Below are 19,829 nucleotides of genomic sequence, written 5' to 3'. Positions count from 1 at the left end.
ACACTCCTACAGGAAGGAAGAGTTGTACAGGCAATTTTCACTGCTTCCTGCTTCCTAGTGCAGCCCCTGTGCCATCTGAAAAGCTGCTCTAGAGGACTAGGGCACTCTCCAAAACAGTGTGGGAAATGGCGGTGGGCAGGAAGAGGGAACATTACCACCTCTTTTCTTCTGCTGGGAGCATCTGCTGGATCAAAGCCTGTTCCATGATGAACTAGTCTAATCTAAATATTAATATTTCAAGATTTATCAGTAATAGCTTATATTTGGTTCCTACAATCAGTTTACCTATTTGCTCCATTTTCTATGGACATGATTTCTTTTAGTGTGTTGCATGTGGAGATACAATGGATAGTTTGTGTTATCTGCAATTAATTATGTGACATGCCCCAATTAGCATTTCCAGATTTCTTCATATAAAAGTTGATATGTTATTGAACTGGTAGCAGCCTTCCCAAGGTATTTCATATTGGACAAAAGTATCTTTCAGCATAATTGCCCCTCTTTTCCTTTCTTGGCAACTAGTATTTTTCACATGTTTGCTGTATATATATATATCTTTCATTGAGCATTAGGATGTGGGATTCTAAAACCCAAAAACAAATATAGCCATGAACCCAAATTACTTTGATATAATATGAAGGGAAGGGAAGGGAAGGGAAGGGAAGGGAAGGGAAGGGAAGGAAAGGAAAGGAAAGGAAAGGAAAGGAAAGGAAAGGAAAGGAAAGGAAAGGAAAGGAATATATTTGTAGGATGGTGGCATAACTGGGTTAATGGTAAGTCAGAAACAGAAGAAGTATCTATAGTGAATGGGTGGATATGTGCAAAATCACATTTTGTAAAAGAGAACAACTCTTCCAGGATGACAAGGGACAATAATGCACAAATTAATAAAAACAAAATGATAGGGAGTTGTGGCCTGGACATGTCTAACCATGAACAAATGCAGCCTTCCAAGAACATATATACACACTTCTTGAAATGAGTGAAAGGTGTTCAAGAGCAGACATGTTTTGAACAAACTGAACTCTTGCAACAGTCCTGAAATCAAACCATTGCCTTGATTTTTTCCCCCACTGTCCTTTGCAAATCGGCAGAAATGTGATATCTGGATAGCATTCTTCTCCAGTAGAAGGAAGGGTGTGGGGAAGAATTTCATGAAATCTCAAGGAAGAGATATTACTGCCTTTTCAGCTCTCTGAATCAAAGCCCCTTCCACATATATAAGCCACTACAACGGGTGCCAGGGGTCCCTACATGAGCTGGTTGCTTTTGTGTTGGGAGTGTTCTGTTCTGGAACCTTGTCTTCATATGCATAAATTTTGTCATCAGGTCATAGATATTTTGAAACCTGCTTTAGGAATAGTTAAAGTTTAACAGAAATGAATGTGCTTCCAGCATAATACTTGTTGGTATCCATGAGAGTGTTTTTAAATAATTGTGATAGAGATAAACATGCGGGTGGAAATATGTAGACAGCAATCACCTATTCAGGGTTGGGTTCTTGCTGCTGTTTTCAATGTAAGCTCACTGGAAGAGAAAAACTATCCATAATGTAGCTTGAAATGCTTTGTTTTTAACAATATGTTTTGCCTGACTCCTCCTCATTTAACAATGGATGGGTGCACTGGCAAGCTACTCAGTACGACTCCTGCCTAGGTCTTGTGGAAAGAAATGGGAGCTGTCCAAGACAAGAGCACATATGCTTTACAACAAGATGCGGTTTGATTTGGTTTTGCTGCTCATTTAATTGTAGAAAGTCTTGCATGATTTGAGAGGTGGTGCAATTGACTTGCAGATGAGCAAAGAGAATGTAGGAAAGTGCTACCTGACTGGAGCAGAGGTGCTGTCCCCAAAGCTAACTCCGTAGAACTGAACTTTGGAAGACCCATAGCAGTCCTGCTGCTAAAGTCAAACCCTTCCTATTCAAGTACAGGGGCTGTGTGTGTGCATCCTTCAAGCCCAGCACCCTATGCAGTTCTTTAAAGCACAAGAGGGCTTTGCACCTTAAAGCATTGGGGGGAACTGGGTCTATTGATGTGTGCCTGCTCAACCACGCGGCAGTCTAATGGGCACCCAGGTGTTTTTCAAAGCCTCCCATCTAGTGCCCACTAGGGAAGTGCCCACTTTTATCTCCTTAATTCTCTAGAATGGACTATGCAACACAGAATACTGATTCTGATTCTAATATGCCTCCAGCCAATTTAGCAGGATATCCAGTTCTCCAAGGGCTTTCATAGCAGCAAGTGTAACATCCATCTGGAAGTTAATTAACATGAAAACTTGGTCAATAACAAAAGCATTTGGGGGTGGTACATTAGCATTTTGGGGTGGGATGTAAACATTCCCCTTTAGTCACCTGCTGCCTTTATTTTTGTTGTTAAGATTAATATCATAATCAATAACCATTTCTATTGCACTTTAAAGTTCAGGTTGCAGTCCAATCAGTTTACCTGCTCATAGTTTCTGATGATCTGCTGATATTTGTTTGTTGCCTCTTCCCCACAGGTGCACATATTTTCATCCTGCTGGGAAATTATAGTAAGAATACCCATTGGCATAATAAAATTCAGTAGAGGTTTGGGACATACCAGTTTCGTCAGCTGCGTTTTATCAGACTGTACTACATACAGTGAATCCATCACTACCACTAATAGTGGACTTGGGTGGCTGATGGAAACAGAACCAAAGTGGGGCTATGAAAAAAAAATCTTTCTATTCTTAAATTCAGATCTCTATATCAGCTTGTATTCTTTCTTTTTTTTTTTGAAAAAGAAGTCCTTGTGAAAATTCATTATAGTGCAAATTTCTCCTGATATATATATATATATATATATATATATATATATATATATATGTTTGTATGCAATTTTGCTTAATATACACAATTTTGCAGAACATTTCCTCTAAAATAATGCATTTGGTACCATATTTTCACCATATTGAGCCCAGTCCTGGCCAGGGAGGGCGGGATATAAATAATTTGTTTTAAATCATCATCATCATCATTTTAATGGAAACTTTACCACTGTGTGTGCATTTTTATACATGTTACTTGACAAGAGAACTACAATGCAAACTTTGGAGAAGTCTAAACAAAATTTAAAAATTCCTTCCAGTAGCACCTTAGAGACCAACTAAGTTTGTTATTGGTATGAGCTTTCGTGTGCATGCACACTTCTTCAGTGCAAAATTCAAAGGATGGTTGTGTTTCAGTTCATATATATTGTAAATGTAAGTTAGATAGATTCACCTTTTAATGGAAAAGAAAAAATCAGAAAACTGAGGTAGAGGGTAAGGAGTTTGCCCTGCTTGTGTGTAATGGCCAGCTGCAACCCTGAATGAACAGCTCTTGTGAGTATGGCAGTTACGCTAAAATATTCTGTGGAGGGCCTCAATTGTTATCTTTATTTCAGTAATGCTCTGTGGTAGTTGTTCGACTTTGGGGCCAGAACTGCCTGCTTGTGTACTTCTCTGCACATTCCTGCTAATTCTCTACATTAGGCATTATCTATTGCATAATATCTTTAAAATATATCACAAAACGCCACTCAGTTCTCTGGCAGTATCTCCTCCAAAGAAAACTGACCCTTTCAAGTGGTTCACATTCTATAACTTAAAGAAGGCAACAGTATCGTAATGAACAAATCTGAAGATTAATCAGATTAATTTACATCCCTTCCTAATAAACATTCAGGGCAATGAAAATATGATAACTTCCACAAAACCAACATGTGACTTACACACACTCTGAATTTCTTCTCTATGCTGAGGAAGGAGTTGGCTATGCCACTGATTTTCCGATTGATGTAAAGACTTCCTGTCTCACAGTACCTGAAGACTTTGTCCAGGTAAAATCTTAAGATGCTACGAGCAAGGCAACAGCTGTCTAAAGTCTCCAGGGAGAGAGTTTGGATTTATTAAACACTGTAAGACAAAGCTTCCAGACAATGGCAGTTGTAGTTTTTTCAGAACCTTTAGGCAAATTTGCATTGAGAAAAGGCTTCCCACACCAGCAAGGAAAACTGATAAAAGCTTATATCCTGCTCCCACCATCCCAGCCCCGCAGCAGGTGAACTTGTATCATATCACAATGGGTTGCATTCAGCTTAGTCATATGCAGAGTAGACCAACTAAATCCAATAGACAACTTAGTCAAACCCATTGTTTTCAGTGGGTGTACTCTGAGTGGATGCAAACATTATTTTAAAGCATTTGTTGTTGCATTAATGCAGCCATCAGCCAGTGGAGAGTCCTGTACTACTGGAACTGCCAGATTAATGCAGGTTGAACTAATTAATTAAACGTTTAAAAAAAATCATGCTGTTGTGGGAAGCAGATCAGATCTACATCTAAGGCCACTTTCCAAAACCAGTGCTTCCAGCAACACATCATTTTCCAGTTGATGCATTTCTTGGTTGGGAATGCTGGCATATCAGCAAGACAAAACCCACCTGCATCATTTACAAGGTTTTTTGCCCCCGTCCAAAAGCTGACCAATCCTAAAATAGCCTTAAACATGGTTTACACGTCAGCAGTAGGTCTTATACCGTTACATGGACCTGGGGCTACAAGCATTCCAAATAAGTTTATCTGGAAGTAAAGCCAATAGGGCTAACTTTTCAGTGTAAATGCATAGAACTGTCTTATTTGTTTAGAAGACATATACAGCAACACTCTGCACAGAATAGCAACTTAACATTCAGCATGGCATTTCAACCCATCTAAAGCCATACCATTCAAGAAATGTACTCTCTTTCTAAAATCCTTTTTAAATAAAATGCTCATGCAGACTTACAACAGATATCTAAAACCAACCAGCCAAGGGCAACAGAGATGGCAAGGGAGTTTCAGACAAAAGTAGACTGAACTGTTCAAAGTAGGATGAACCGTGTGAATGTTAATGTTCTCTTAAATCAAAATCTGCTTGCTTTCCACAAGTTGATTCAAATATATTAATAGTGATATCATTTTGCTACAGAAATTGCAAAGAGATATTCTAACTAGTAGCACTTACTTGAAAGTTATGCAGAGAATGTGGGTGCAAAATGCTTGCTGTTCTGATAGGATCTCTGGCTTGCTAAATAGGGAAGAGAGATGATCCAGTCTGATTACGTGCTTTTTGCCACACTGATCATTAAACAACTACAGCCCAACAGCGCATAAATATAGTTTAATATAACTGTAGGCTTCAGCTTGAAAAAAGGTAACAAATCAAACGATATCTGGAGGAGAAAACAACTGTACTTTCAGATCAGCCATATTTATATTGTCACTGGGTCTAAGTACGTTTCTTGGTGCTAAGACTGCATTGGATAGTATTGCTAAAAATGTTAATGAAACAGCTTTTGGAGTGGAAAGATTTATGGGAACTGATAAAATGTTATTGTTAAAGTTGAGTTTCTGAATTGATTGAAACGAAACATTTCTGATCTAGCAAACAAGCTCCCAATCAAGAATGTATGGAGGTAACGGTCATCTGGGTTTGCTGTAAATTTCAAACTAGTATGCTTAAAGATGAAAAACTTCAAATCAATTCTTTAAATTCAACACCCTTTTCTTTCCCCACACTGCACAATAGTGAGAGTAATTCTACTGAAACTTCTTACACTGACTTTTTAAATGTTGAGAGACTCCACTTTCTTCAAGCAATTTGAAGAAATTCTGCAGGGGGAAATGTTTTAAGCACATATACTCATATGAAGGTCCCATTAGTTTCTTCTAGGTAAATTTAGGACAGCCAGCTAATATTTTTATTTGAGCAATCTAATTTAGTTTAAACCCATTCAACCTGCACCCACAATTCAATTTTCCAAATCAGCTAATGGATCAGTTTAGCAATTAAACATTTGCAGTAATTGTGTTTGCTGGTGTTGCTTCTTGTCCTGTCTTCAGTGACAAAATAGAACAATCACTTGTTATCTTTCTGGTGATTGTCTTTTAAATAGACAGTAAGAGCTGTTCGACAATGGAATTTGCTGCCAAGGAGTGTGGTGGAGTCTCCTTCTTTGGAGGTCTTTAAGCAGAGGCTTGACAACCATATGTCAGGAGTGCTCTGATGGTGTTTCCTGCTTGGCAGGGGGTTGGACTTGATGGCCCTTGTGGTCTCTTCCAACTCTATGATTCTATGATTCTATGAAATATATGGATATTACTAGCTGTGACGTTACCATATATGAGAGAGTGCTGGAGGGGAAATAGTTAAATAGGTTGCACCGACAGGATCCAGGGGGGTGGAGTCAGTGGGTCTATAAAGGAGGTCTGAGAGTTAGTTCGTTGGGAGTTGTGGGTGGGTAGTTGGTTGGTTTTTGAGTGGGTTGGCTGGCTGGGAAAGGCAGTTGGTAATAGACAGACAGTTAGGGCAGTTGGCCCTTGAGTGTGGGGTGGTAGCAGAGATAGAGAGGAACGTAAGACTAAGAAAGGAAAGAGGAACACTGTTTGGAATGCTGTAATAGTTTTGTTTTAAGTCTGAAATAAAATACACTCTTCTTTATGAATTGAAAAGCTGACTGAGACTGAAGTGATTTTACCAGGGAGAACCTGGTTGGTGGCAGCGGATTAGTGGTGTACGGGTCAATAGTCCGTAAGACGACCGGGGGCTCCGTACGAATGCCACACTAGCCTACACATAACTTAGAAGTTTTCTCTATGCTGAATTAAATGTGGCTATACCAAAACATCCATGCTTTGTTTTCTTTTTCACAAGGGTTGAAAAGCACCCCTTATTTTCCTCATGCTTTGGCATTTTTTGCAAACACACCCATGTTCTCTTAATGCTAGGGTTGCCATATTTCAAAAAGTAAAAACCAGGACACCCTGAAAGTTGAGCACAGCCTTTCAAAAATCCCCCCCAGACATCAATTCCACCTTTGAACTCCTGGTAATATCCGGGACGTATGACAGCCCTATTAATGCTATACTTAATGTTCACAATTTCTTCTTTTTCCTCACAGTCCTCACTCTCATTTGCATACATTGTCATTTAATCCTATTGGTTGTGGTGGCCCATGTGAAATTGATGATGATATCTAATGCAATACCACTGTAGAAATTTGGAAACAAAATCAATTGGATTTAACAGGAAGGTGGGTCAATGAAAGCTGTGGAGGAAACGAGGAAGAAAGAAAATATTGCCAAGAATTATAAGCATGTGCCAAGTGAATAAAATGATGCCAAAGAAGCAATGAAATGATTCTGGTATTTGGCAAAGTGAGGATTTATTTTGCCACAACCCATTCAGCTGTGCCATGAGCACTACATTTGACATAAATACTGACAAAGAGAATATTTGACACAAACCAATATTCTCAGAGAATACACTCAGAGCTGCCAATCTTTCCTCCAATTTCTTGCTCTTAAAAGTCATCCCTGCTCCCACAGCTATCAAGACTTTTGGACCTTTGTGAATTGTAAATGCTCAACTCAAGGAGTAATGCAGGCAAACCATTATCGTGTTGGCTTCCATATGTCCTCTGCACTGAGTTTCCAAGAGATTGGCTCTTATGATAGAAGGAGAAAAGAACAATACTTACAATGACCTTTTTAATTGTACCAAAGCATTCCCGGATTTCATGAATATTCATTGAAATGCTGCAAGGTCCAAACTGGAAAAACCTGTCCCCCAAAACAGGCGGCAGCAGGAGATAGAGAAAGAGGCTGAAAAAGACTTGCATAGTCTGGAGAATGAAGAACCTCTGGGTGGCTAAAGTGTGTTCCTGTTAAGAGGGGAAATGTTTTTGAATTATTTTGCCTCTGCATTATGCTTCATGCATTATCTGTGAAGTGCAAATAATAATAATAATAATAATAATAATAATAATAATAATATTCAACTTTTTTTAACATTACTGGTCACAGGTGGGTCAGATGTTAATCTGATCCAGACATGCAACTTCTTGTATTGTTTTATTATTTTCACCATATGCTATCTGCAACTTCTCCCTTTATATTCTCCCTTTATATTTTACAGTGCAATAGTAGTGCTTTCTGGACAGAACTGTGGAGCAGAAATAAGATATCCAATAGCAGGAAAAAAATTGGCTGGGTAGGTTGAAAACCAATGAATATGCAACTGCTGCTGATAACTGCTTTGAGATTTTTTCCTACAATCAAGCGGTATATACATTTTATTAAGTAAGTAAGTAAGTGCAAAGTGAAGCCTGTTAGGGTTGGTTGGTTGTTTAGTTAGTTAGTTTATATTTACAAATATTTGCTGTTGTGGATGCCTTGTTGAGATTTCTGCATTGCAGGGGATTGGACTAGATGATCCTTGGCATCCCTTCTAAGTCTATGATTCTGTGATTTTATGAATCACTGGCCTTACCACACATATATACAGGAATAGGTTGCAAACTTGACTTTAACTTTACAAGATAAAAAACTGAGTTCATAGTAGAAAGGTCCCTGGAGCCAGCAGCTCAGTGACATAGTGTCTTAGAGTGTCTGCTCTCAGTGGGGCTTATTTTCAGGTGAGTGTGTATTGAACACAGCTTCAGGACTCAGTGTTAGGAAATATTAGTAGAGGATTAGAGGTGAAAAACTGTAGCACCTTTATATTAATTGATAATTTACCCACTAGAATTCTGATTGGTCCACTTTAAGGTATGGGAAATGATCAAGAAGCCAGGTGATCGTCCATTGAAAAAACAGAGGAAGAATGGGCTCCCCTCCACCCGGGCACCTTTCAGTTAACCAGATACTCAGCAAAACAAAAGAGAACCACTTCTGTCACTTGATAAAACTAGTAACTTGCCACCTGCAGCTCCCTCCTCACCCTTCCTTTGAAGGAGGAACCTGCATCCAGGACCATGTCACCAACTTCTAGGGACTTGAACAGGGATTGGAGACCCTCAACCCTTCCAGATGTTGCTGGACTCCAAACCCTATCATCCCTTACTATTTATCATGCTGGCTGGGGATGATGGGAATTGGAGTCCAACAACATATGAAGGGCCACTGACTCCTCATCCTTGTATTGCAGAAACTGTCACACACCCATCCATGTATCTGAAACATCTTGTGTTATATTGGATTTAAATAATTGAAAATCTTATTGAAAGCCAATCTTGACTAAAATGTGGTTGATAAATGTAATCATTAATAAATTAATTAATTAATAAAAAAGATGGATTAAAAGATTAAGAGAGAAATATTTTGTTGCTACACTGTAAGAATGAAATTAGTAAACATATAATTTCATTTTACTCCAAAAGAAGTAATTATTGACCTTATGGTACAGAATTAAAAGGAACAGAAAATTGGGTTGGGTTTTTTTTACTAGCATTAGATCATTTTTAAAGATTTGGATGAATTTGTGGAGTTAGAACTAGTAATACCCAAATATAGCATAATCCTATTTAGTGAAAACTAAAATTTTAGATATCAGAGCATAGAGATCACTATTTTTATAGTTTGATGTGCACATTCAGATAGTATTTAACTGGTTTATAAACTGTGAAAATAGATACAGAAACCAATTCCACTGTAGCATAATCTCATAGCATTCCTGACTCAGAAATTAGTCTCTCATGTAGTTAGTTCCAATCCTAATTCTGGAAGGTCAGTCCTTTATTCTGGCCTGTCAAAAAACACTGTAAGTTTACAGCAGCTACCTGGATCTTTTCATGCATACTCATCACTCAGTTGAAGCATATTGCTGCTGGTGCAAAATAACTTTCAAACAAGATCAACTAGATATAAATGCCTGTATGTTATAACTGCATATGCATATAAGCAGGGAGGCATGTTGTAATTACCGAAAAGTAAGCCAAATGCATAGATATACATCTTGGATGGTGTCTTACCCTAGGCTTTGATGTGTAGATGCTTGCCTCTTGATTTGATGATGAATCTGAAAATGTCTGATGGTTTTATAGAGGTAAAGAGCGGAAATCAGTCTTTGAGGTTTTTTCCATGCGTCCTTTTCTCAGTACTCCATTTCCACCTAGTTTTCCTTTATTTGGGAGTGGGAATTTTGGAGTTTCCTTGTACTGATTCGATCCAAGATGAAAGGTTGAGCTTCACGTAGCTGTCCCTTTTGCCTTATCTATCAGCTAGCAGGTACACATTGGCAATGAATTCCAAAATCCTATATCTGCCATTGCTTTTGTCTCAGGAGCAGAGGGTTGTAACCAACACTGGCAAAGCAGAATTCTACCTACCCAATATAACACCAGTCATGGCCCAACTGCATTGGCTGCCAACTAGTTTCCAAGGTCAATTTGAAGTGCTGGTTTTGATCTATAAAACCTTCTGCAGCTCAAGAACCGCCTCTCCCCATATGAACAGACCTAGATTTAGACCCTGCAATCGTCATCTGAGGCACTTCTTTGTGTGCCCACTGCATGGGCAGTTAGAGAGCCCATTTGTGGAACACTCTCCCCAGGGTGCCTTCATTATATATCTTTAGATGTTAGACAAGAACATTCTTCTTAAACCAGGCCTTCAGCTGTTAACCAATCTATGGCCTTAAAACAGTGTGTGTGTGTGTGTGTGTGTGTGTGTGTGGTTATTGTCTTTTTAATTATGTGTGAGATCATAGAATTGTAAAGTTGGAAGGGACCGCGAGGGTCATCTAGTATAGAGTACGGGGCCAGGCAGCACTAGGGATTTGCAGTTCTTCTAGATTACTTTGCTTGGTCTAGTACAAAACAGCATTTCATGTACATGGTATCAAACATAGTAGGCTGTGTTCTGCTGGCACTTCCCATCATGGTCTATTTAGCATTGTGGAGCTAAAGTGGAGGAGAGGGCAGGTACCTCCAGGAAGAGATGTGCATGAGAAAAGGGGGTTCCTACAAGAAGCATTCTTTTGGATTGTGCCACCCGTTTTGTTCCTTAGGCAGCCTACCTTCTGGAAATGCCCTTCTCTTAAAAGATTGATTGATCCACCTGAGAATTTCCTTCTTTCATCACTTCAGCTGCTGCTCTGCCTGCAAGGAAGATGGAAACTGTGTGTCAAAGAAGGCTGTTTGCAAATGCTGCAGAAAATGCAACTTGAAAAAAGAGACAATGCACATATTTTTGTAAACTAAGAAATCTTTAATAATATTTTTTTTAAAAAAATGGGCTTTTGAAGCACCATGAGTGAGAACGTCAGACTATCTGGTACTCAGCGGGACACCAAACTGCACCCTTCCCTTCAATAAAATCAGACCACTGCATGGCAAATTAATATGTTTGCCACCTGAAGAACTAAAACACAGTCAGAATGTTTGCATTTTATGAAGGAATACAGGAAGGAGAGTTTGAAGATATAAATCGGCCTGTTGCCCTTTCTTCCATAATGTCTCTGCTGTGTGGTGTTCCAATAATCTTCATTTAGAATTCTAACATTAAAGACCTTCTTGAAAAGTCTTTTGCCTCATGCTGAAGCCCAGGGTGGCCAATTAATAAATAATTTGCATAGTGCAGAAATTTGCACTGCTTAGATTAGTGGGGCAGTTATAAAGCAACTGTAACAAGGAAGCTACATTTTAACAGTGCCAGGGTGTGGTTCGTTCTCAGTACATTGCTGAAAAGTTACGTATCTAAAGGCCTTCAGCAATGTTTGGCGTTAAAATTTTTAAAAAATGCAACACAAATTTCCCTGAGTTTCCAGCTGGTGCATGTTGGGGAAACACCAAAGGAAGCAAAATACAGTACATTTCCCACCAAACTGTTATATTTGTCCATCTCCCCAAAATTCCCCAACAGTTTTACAAGAAGAAGAAGAAGAAGAAAATGATGACAACAGACATTATAATCACTTATTATTATAACCTACAGGTGAACAGAAGTAGAAGGTTAAAGTCCAGCAAAAAATAAAAATAAGTCAACGGGAAGTATACACACACACATGTGCGCGCGCGCGCGCGCATGTGTGTGTCTATTGTAATGGAGGGGCAGATAGATTTTTAACAGTGAGGTCAGTTATCCATTTCCTAAAATCATTGTCCACAAAGCCCTAAGGATGGGAGCAAATACTCTTCAGAACTTTCCCATCTTCTAAAAAACAAAATCAATTTTAAACACGCCTAGATAAAAAGATGAGGAAAAAGAACCTAGACCTATTAGTTTGTAATTGGAAAGTTTCTTAGCTAGCAGGACCATTCTCATGTGCTATTTTTATCCAATTATCCACAAAAGAATAGAGAATATTAAGTAAATCCCTTTAAAAAATCAACCCCAAACTGTAAAACAGTGGCATATAACCTCTGGCCCAATCAGGCTCAGTGGGAGTCCTAAATAGGCCCATAAGGTTGCTTTCCCCAAAGCATGCCCACCTGTCGTATGCCTGACATCATATGTGATGCCAGGTGTGGGGCAAGTCAAGATGTAGCTGAGGGAGCTCCTTGGACATTGTGACCTGCTGACCCACCCACCTGACAAAGAGGTCACAGGAGTTGGGGGAGGTAAGAATCCAGCTAACCATCCAAATCTACTTCTCCATTCCTGCTGCAAAGACTGCTCTTCCAAAAGAACAAAAACAAAAAATGCTGCCATTATCCTTTTGGAACTTGGTAGGATTCAACACCTCAGAATGAGCTACTGTGTCTGCAAATTTCCTCCACTTCTACAGAAAAGTTATAGACAGATCGCTTTGCTTTTGGGGATAACTCGTTTGGGTTTACAGACAGAAAGCTCTGTATGGCTTTGTAAATGTAATTGCCTACAGAAGCTTGAGGAAGAAGCACTCCATGTCAAAAATAAGCAGATTTATAGAGATTTGTTCTGTCCCAGGTGCTTTTCACAGAAAGAAATGTGCGAATGATAAGTGATGGAAATTTGGAGGTATTGCTTACTACTGTACAAATTCTGCACTGCAAAGCTGTACTCAAGGAAAGATTCCCCACATTCATGTGTTGTACCTTCCCACCCACCTGACAAATAATATAATGTATATTCTTTAGGATTTCATCATTCTCTGCCATGTAATTAGCTAACACAAACAAACATATTTTTTATTGGTTCAAAAAAATCACCTCCAACGGCTCAGACTCAGAGTAGATTCCTATTTGGATTCAGTGTACAGATTCTCAAAAACACTGGCATGTATCACATGTGCCTATAAAAAACAAATAATCACTTTAGTAATAAGTTTGTACTATATTATCAAAACAGTATACAGTGGTATGAATACTATAAAAAACACTATGCAGAAATTAAACTCTTCCATGTGGACTCCCTTTCTCTGCAAAAAAAATCCATGCTTTCATTCAAATCTTCCTGATTATATATTTTTTTTATTTCAGCAGTGTTTCTCTGGTTTCATAGGTACCCCACCATCTTTAGGCTCTACAGGCTGCAGAAGAAAAGATCACGAACAAGATACCTGATTCATGCTGGGTTCTGCTCATGGATCTTTTATGCAGAATCTGCATTAGTTTTTTATCTTATCAAAATATGGTCTGTGTGGTTCCCTATATTTTTATTACTGTACTCATGATAGAGGGAAAATCTTCCTATGGCAACCACTTCCAGAATCTCTTTCTCCCATGGTTAATAATGCAGCCCTGCTTTACTGGCAAAACCCGCACACTGATCATTCAACACATATTCTTAACATTCAATCTTAGACATATTCTTCAGGCGCCATCATTGTTGTTTTTTAGAGACCTGGCCAAGTCTGACCTCATTGGTTGATATTTGAATGCTGTTGAAGATTGTAGCAACTGCTTTCTTCTTCTTCTTTTGTATTATTGGTATTGTTGATGTATCATTGGTTTTTAATATTGTTTTAATTGAGTTTGTTGGCTGTCTTGAGGGCCTTTATGCTGTTATAGTAGAGCAAACAACAAACACACACATTATCATAGTGAGGGCCCCTCTGAATATAGCCTGGGGCAAAATTTACAGGTGTGTGAAAGAGAGAGGGGAGTGAGAAAGTTTTGCCTGTTACTACTACCAACTCCATTTTGTAACACTAGAGGGAAGCAAACTCTCTTATTTATTTGGTGCAAGAGTTTCTGCTAGAAATGACATAACATATAAAACTGAAGACGCTTGTACTCCTGCTGCTGAACTGGTCTCCTAGGTTATGGACCTGTTAAGTCCTTACTGGAAATTCCAGTATCATAGGCAGGAATGTAGAAAAGATGTGCTCAGGTCTATTGCTAGCCTGCTCTTTGCAGTCTCATACCAGTTGTCCAGAGCAGCTAATGGCCATTGGTCTTACAATAGCTGTACCTTCTTACAATAGCTGTATCTGTCTTTGTCAGTGCGGAATTAAATTTGGTGCCCCCAGAAGGGACCCACTGACTCTGGGCATTCAAAGACTGTAGCTTAGTTGTACGTTCTTTGAATGCCCAAGTAGAGTCAATGGGTTGGGTCCCTTCTGGGGGCATCAAATTCCGCTTGCTGGTTTCTCACAGGCATCCATTTGGCCACTTTGAGAACAAGAAGCTGGGCTAGATGGGGCATTGGCCTGATCCAGCAGCCACTTCTTATGTTCTTTTAAAACTGTGGAGATTCACTGCCAGTCAGTGGAGCTGACAGTACTGGGCTGGATGGACCAGCGGTCTTACTTGCATAAGGCAGCTTCCTAAAGAGTAGCTCAGCGTATGGGGCTGCACACATCACTCTGTAGTGCCCAGTCTTCATGTACTGAGGCCAAAAGTCTGTAGGTCGTGAATGGCACAGCACATAGCCAATCTGCTGTTTCCACAGCTTCGCCTGCACTGCATCAACCACCTTGCCTTTCAATCTCTCAGTTACCGGCCTCAATCTCCATCAGGCATGCAGCCAGGTATGCAACGTTGCCCCACCTTACTACTAACGGTAAAGGTAATTTAAATAAACATTCACATTATTAGCATCAGAAAATGTTTGGAAGATGGTGTATTTAATTTTATTTTTATGTTTTTAAGGTTTGATGTTATGTTATTAATAACTTTTTCTGTTGAGAGATAGCAAAGCGGGTGAAAATAGAAACAAACCAGAAACGCAAGTTGGGGGAAGTCTTGGAGGGGAGGGAGGGAGGAATATATAGCAAAAGTTAAGAATCTGAGATGTATGTAATGAACGAAAATGAAAAATGAATAATTTTTTAAAAATAAAATAAAATAAAAGGTAAAGGACCCTTGTCAGTTAAGCCCAGTCGCAGATGACTCAGGGGTTGCGGCGCTCATCTCGCTTTACAGGCCAAGGGAGCTAGCATTTGCCCGCAGACAGTTTTTCCGGGTCATGTGGCCAGCATGACTAAGCCGCTTCTGGCGCAATGGAACACCGAAAACAGAGCAGCACATGGAAACGCCGTTTACCTTCCCGCCGTGGCTGTACCTATTTATCTACTTGCACTTTTTTGGCGTGCTTTCGAACTACTAGGTTGCCAGGAGCAGAGACCGAGCAATGGGAGCTCACCCCTTGTGGGGATTTGAACCGCTGACCTTCTGATCGGCAAGCCCAAGAGGCTCAGTGGTTTAGACCACAGCGCCACCCGCGTCCCTTTACCAGCCACTACTATAGGGGAATTCTTTGCATGATCTCCTAGATGCCCTTAGAGTCCTCCTCATGATCAAGAAGCCAATCACTCAGGAATCCTGCTCTTAGGATTCCTAAGCCAAATGTGTCAATAATTCCCCATCATACCTTGTTGCTCAATGAAGGTAGAGCTGGCAGGGATACGGATGTTGACTTGGGGGGAGGCAAGCTAGCACACATGCCCTCTTTCCACAGGCATTCCTTGACTATGTAAATAGTGCTACTGACTAGCATGTATTTGTGTTCACATTTCATGCAATGGCCCCGGGATTGCTGCCTTTTTTTTCCTTGCCTTGCTCCTGTGCCTCAAACAGCAGATCAACAGGAAGAAATTAAACAGGAACGGGGTTTTTTAGCATCGAGAAAGAGCGAGATGAAGTATTTTTCCCTGCTTAATTTCTTGATTGCGATTTGTTTCAATTAGTTAGTCTAATCCTGGCACTTATTGCTTTATCAGGTTGCTGTTAAAGGGAAAGTAACAGTGCTCCACAACTCCCTTCAGGCCCAGCCATCATGGCCAACAATCAGGGAGGATTTGGGGTGCAGTCTAACATCACCTGGAGAGCCACAGATCCCCCATCTGTGGTCTTAGGAGAAACACCGCTGTGGCCTTGTGTTTAAGAGCCCTGTTGGTGAAATATACACAACTCTGTTGAGAATGCGGTTGTGTTACAAATACCTGTGTGGAGCTTAGACAGTTGACAAGACACACCCTTGACAGTATTTTCTATGTGACAAGCTATTTCCATGCAGTGGGGATTTCTTTTAAACAAAAAGAAAAACAATAACACCCCACAGTGGTTTGTTTTGGTTTTTTGTTTAGGTTTGCGGATTGCAATGGCAACGGGAAAATTTCTTAATCAACGTGACAAGCCACTGTTTTGGAATGTGTGCTGCATGCAGGAGCCTCCCCCAAAGCCATCTGAAGTGGCAGTGATCAAGCAAGCAATCTACTTCACAGCCTGCTGTCTGCACACTTGCTACAATTTGCTTGGCATTCCTCTATTTGACCCGGGTGCCAGGGTCTGTTCTAACATGCAGCCGGACATACTTAGAAAAGTGGGGAAGGGGGGGTTATGCCACAGGAACAAAGTTTTGGTGCCACTGGGTCTATATGGAGTGTAATAAGGAGTTTGCTTTCTCTTAAAATGAAATAGCATGGGGGTTGGAGAGAAGATAAAGGGAAATTGAACTAAGGATGAGAACTGTTTCCTTTCAATCTTCGTATCTTTTCTTTTCTCCAGCTTGGCTCCAGTACCGGAAATGGGGGAAATTGTGTTAAAGCAGTGGAGCAAGGGAAAGTAATGTGTAGGGTCAGGGGAGTGAGCTTCCCCATACGCTCCTCTTAGAATTAACTCCTACCCCCTCTTTTATAGCTGAAAAGGGTGAATTCCATGTTAGGAATTGTAAGGAAAGGTACTGAAAATAAAACTGCCAGAGCACTCTTCACGTGTTACTTGCATGTAAAGGGTACATATGTTGAATGGAGGCTCAAGGCTGCAGCATTCTGAATCACGTGGGTAGCCTTCATATATAGCAAATATGGGGGAAGGAGGAGTGGAATAATTTTTGGGGCGAGGCTATATGCATGGCCCCAAGCCCCCATTCAACACACCTTCTACATGTGAGTAGCACATGAAGAGGGCTTTCTTTTCTTTTTTTCTTGTTTTCCTTCCCTACTCTTCTTTTCCCCACCTCTTCTCTTTTTTTTGTATTTGTCCCCATTTACCTTCTTCTCTTTCCTGTTTTACTTTGTTACTTTTTGGTTAGCAATAGATACATGAGCAGTGAGCATGAAAGGAAGAAGAAAGAAAGAAAGAAAGAAAGAAAGAAAGAAAGAAAGAAAGAAAGAAAGAAAGAAAATGGGCTGGAGCAGGGGTCAGCAAACGTTTTCAGCAGGGAGTTGGTCCACTGTCCCTCAGACCTTGTGGGGGGCCGGACTATATTTTTTTTTGGGGGGGGGGAATGAACAAATTCCTATGCCCCACAGATAACCCAGAGATGCATTTTAAATAAAAGGACACATTCTACTCATGTAAAAACACGCTGATTCCCGGGCCGTCTGCAGGCCGGATTTAGAAGGCAATTGGCCGGATCTGGCCCCTGGGCCATGGGCTGGAGGGTTGCTGCATGAACTGCCTGTGCAGTGAACTGGGGTTGGGGGTAGACAATGGAAAGAACCTATGTGATCATTCCTACTACTACAGAAGCCACTGCTGCCTGTCATTCTACTATTCAACAACAGTAACTCTTTTGTTGTTTAGGTGGGTTGGACGGCAGTGTAGAGAGCAGTATCCCCCTATGCCATGCTTTTACCTGCTCAGAAGTATTTCCAGTTCTGCTTGGGACCTTGGCAGTCTACACTTCTTTTCTAGAAGACACACCATCCATAGCGAAGCACCCGTTCATGAAGTAGACTGAGGTGGAACTGAAGTAGACTGAGGTGGAAACCAACTGACGTGTATAGTACCTAGTGGGGCGACTGACTGTGGAAGAGGGAATAAAGGTAATTAGCAATTAAGTTAAATACGGTTAGGAAGTAAGTTTTATCAGGAAGCTCCCTTAGCTATCATTTAATGATATAGTAACCTTATTTCAGCAAATATAAGCTAGTCTTAAAGAAGCAATATAGTATTCACCAAATCATATCTTTGTAATTTATAAAGAATATATTGTCACTTTTGTTAATAAAAAGACGTTAGGCTGATTGATTTTGTACCACATCTAGCCAATACCTACTGGAATATAAATGTGTTGGTAAACAGCACAGTACAGATATTTGGTGACAGCGGTTAGGAGGCGAATCAGCAGTGATAAATAAAAGCTGGTTCTCCAGTCCACTTATAAAGAAATAAGAACTCCTTCCACATAACCAAGCATAGTGTATATCAAAATATAAAACACTGAGATATGTGGGACTCAGTCCTTCCCCTTCCACATGCCAAAATCTGACATGCATAACAACAAATGACTTCCTATACTGATGGCAGGTGTTACTTTAAAGAAATTAAACATTTACACCTATATTTAATAGCAATCCCAAAAGATTGCCAAAGCAGGGGGAACCTTTTCTAGCAGCAAACTGTTTCACCTTTCCATTTGAGTTGATCACTACAGTTTTCTTTGAGTTAATATAATTTAGTTATAATATGCATTGCATGGTTTTTCTTTGCTGTAGATCCTCAAACATTACGGTATCTCATACATTTTTGCACAGGTGTATATATAACTCTAGTGGATTGATTAATAGGATTTATTTCTCCAGCAGTTTCATTCCTTGTTGAGCTAAATTCAAGCTGAAACTGTGAGGCTGCTTAAACAGTGCTTCTATTTCCATATAGTGACGACTTATTAATCCTATTAATAAGTCGTTAATCTTAAATGAGTCAAATGTGGCTGTGAAGTAATGCAGGTATACATTTGGAATGACTAGGCCACCCTAATAGGTCTTACAACACAGCATATTCTTTGAAACGTAATGTATTTTGCTTCACTTGCAATTTCTTCTGTAGCATGAAAAACTATTTAGATTTCTTTTGCTAGTTTTGTTTCCTTTATTACAGATATATCTTGCCTTAGTAAAGAATGAAATATCCAAGTAGTTATTAAATGCTATCTTTCAGAAAGTTCTGTTTCTTTTGCTTGGCATAGTCACATGTTGGCAAACTTCAAGAAATGGTATAAGATGCTTAAATTGCAAAAAATTGATGATCAAAGCAATAAAATCATAGTTTGTTCATCCGGTCCTTTTTTGTGGTAGAAAAAACTATATTTGTTTCTCAGAAAATCATGCAGCTATGACTCAAAACAAGCTGGAAGGTGGTATAGATTGAGTATGCAATCTTTGTAGTCACGTTCTAACCGCAACCACAGACTTTGAAAGTCAGGAGCGATCTTTCACTGTGAGTTCCCATTGCTATCAGAAAAGAGATGTTTAGCTTTTTGCACAAGCTTGGAAGATAGAAATAACAGATTGTTGACCTTAAAACTATATTGTAATGGCAAATTTTATTATGTTTTTATAAGTGAAGACCCAGGTGTCTTTTGACTTGATTACTTGCAAATGAGTACTGATTACTCCCCAGATGCTCTGGTTGCGTTGGAAAAAGCACTTATGAGTGGCAACTGCAAACACAAGTCTTGAGTTTTGTGGTAGGTAGGGGCATGTGTTTATAGGCCATGCTTTTGGAAGCAATGGGAGTGCTCACTGGAAGGACAGATCCTGAAGCTGAGACTCCAATACTTTGGCCACCTCATGAGAAGAGAAGACTCCCTGGAAAAGACCCTGATGTTGGGAAAGATGGAGGGCACAAGGAGAAGGGGACGACAGAGGACGAGATGGTCGGACAGTGTTCTCGAAGCCACAAACATGA

At 39.9% G+C, this 19,829-nt stretch overlaps 1 protein-coding gene across 1 annotated transcript in view; it reads right to left on the bottom strand.

Annotated features, from left to right (window-relative positions):
* LOC310764057 (interleukin-20-like) overlaps nucleotides 1–19,829 on the bottom strand; it is a 52,540-nt gene that overhangs the window by 3,491 nt on the left and 29,220 nt on the right. Inside the window, exons 3-10 of the mRNA XM_083617192.1 lie at nucleotides 17,773–17,942; nucleotides 13,609–13,751; nucleotides 12,960–13,042; nucleotides 9,801–10,928; nucleotides 7,530–7,712; nucleotides 5,015–5,077; nucleotides 3,741–3,893; nucleotides 2,451–2,525 (exon numbers count right to left, since the gene is read on the bottom strand). Coding sequence (XP_083473318.1) covers nucleotides 2,451–2,525; nucleotides 3,741–3,893; nucleotides 5,015–5,077; nucleotides 7,530–7,670 — 432 coding nt within the window. The 5' untranslated portion in view covers nucleotides 7,671–7,712; nucleotides 9,801–10,928; nucleotides 12,960–13,042; nucleotides 13,609–13,751; nucleotides 17,773–17,942. The remainder of the gene's footprint in view (nucleotides 1–2,450; nucleotides 2,526–3,740; nucleotides 3,894–5,014; nucleotides 5,078–7,529; nucleotides 7,713–9,800; nucleotides 10,929–12,959; nucleotides 13,043–13,608; nucleotides 13,752–17,772; nucleotides 17,943–19,829) is intronic.

This window comes from Podarcis filfolensis (genome assembly GCF_964270895.1).
Source record: "Podarcis filfolensis genome assembly, chromosome: 6".
In the NCBI taxonomy this organism is placed as follows: domain Eukaryota; kingdom Metazoa; phylum Chordata; class Lepidosauria; order Squamata; family Lacertidae; genus Podarcis; species Podarcis filfolensis.
The sequence above is the reverse complement of the archived record's forward strand: the minus strand, read 5'-3'. Positions and strand labels throughout refer to the sequence as shown.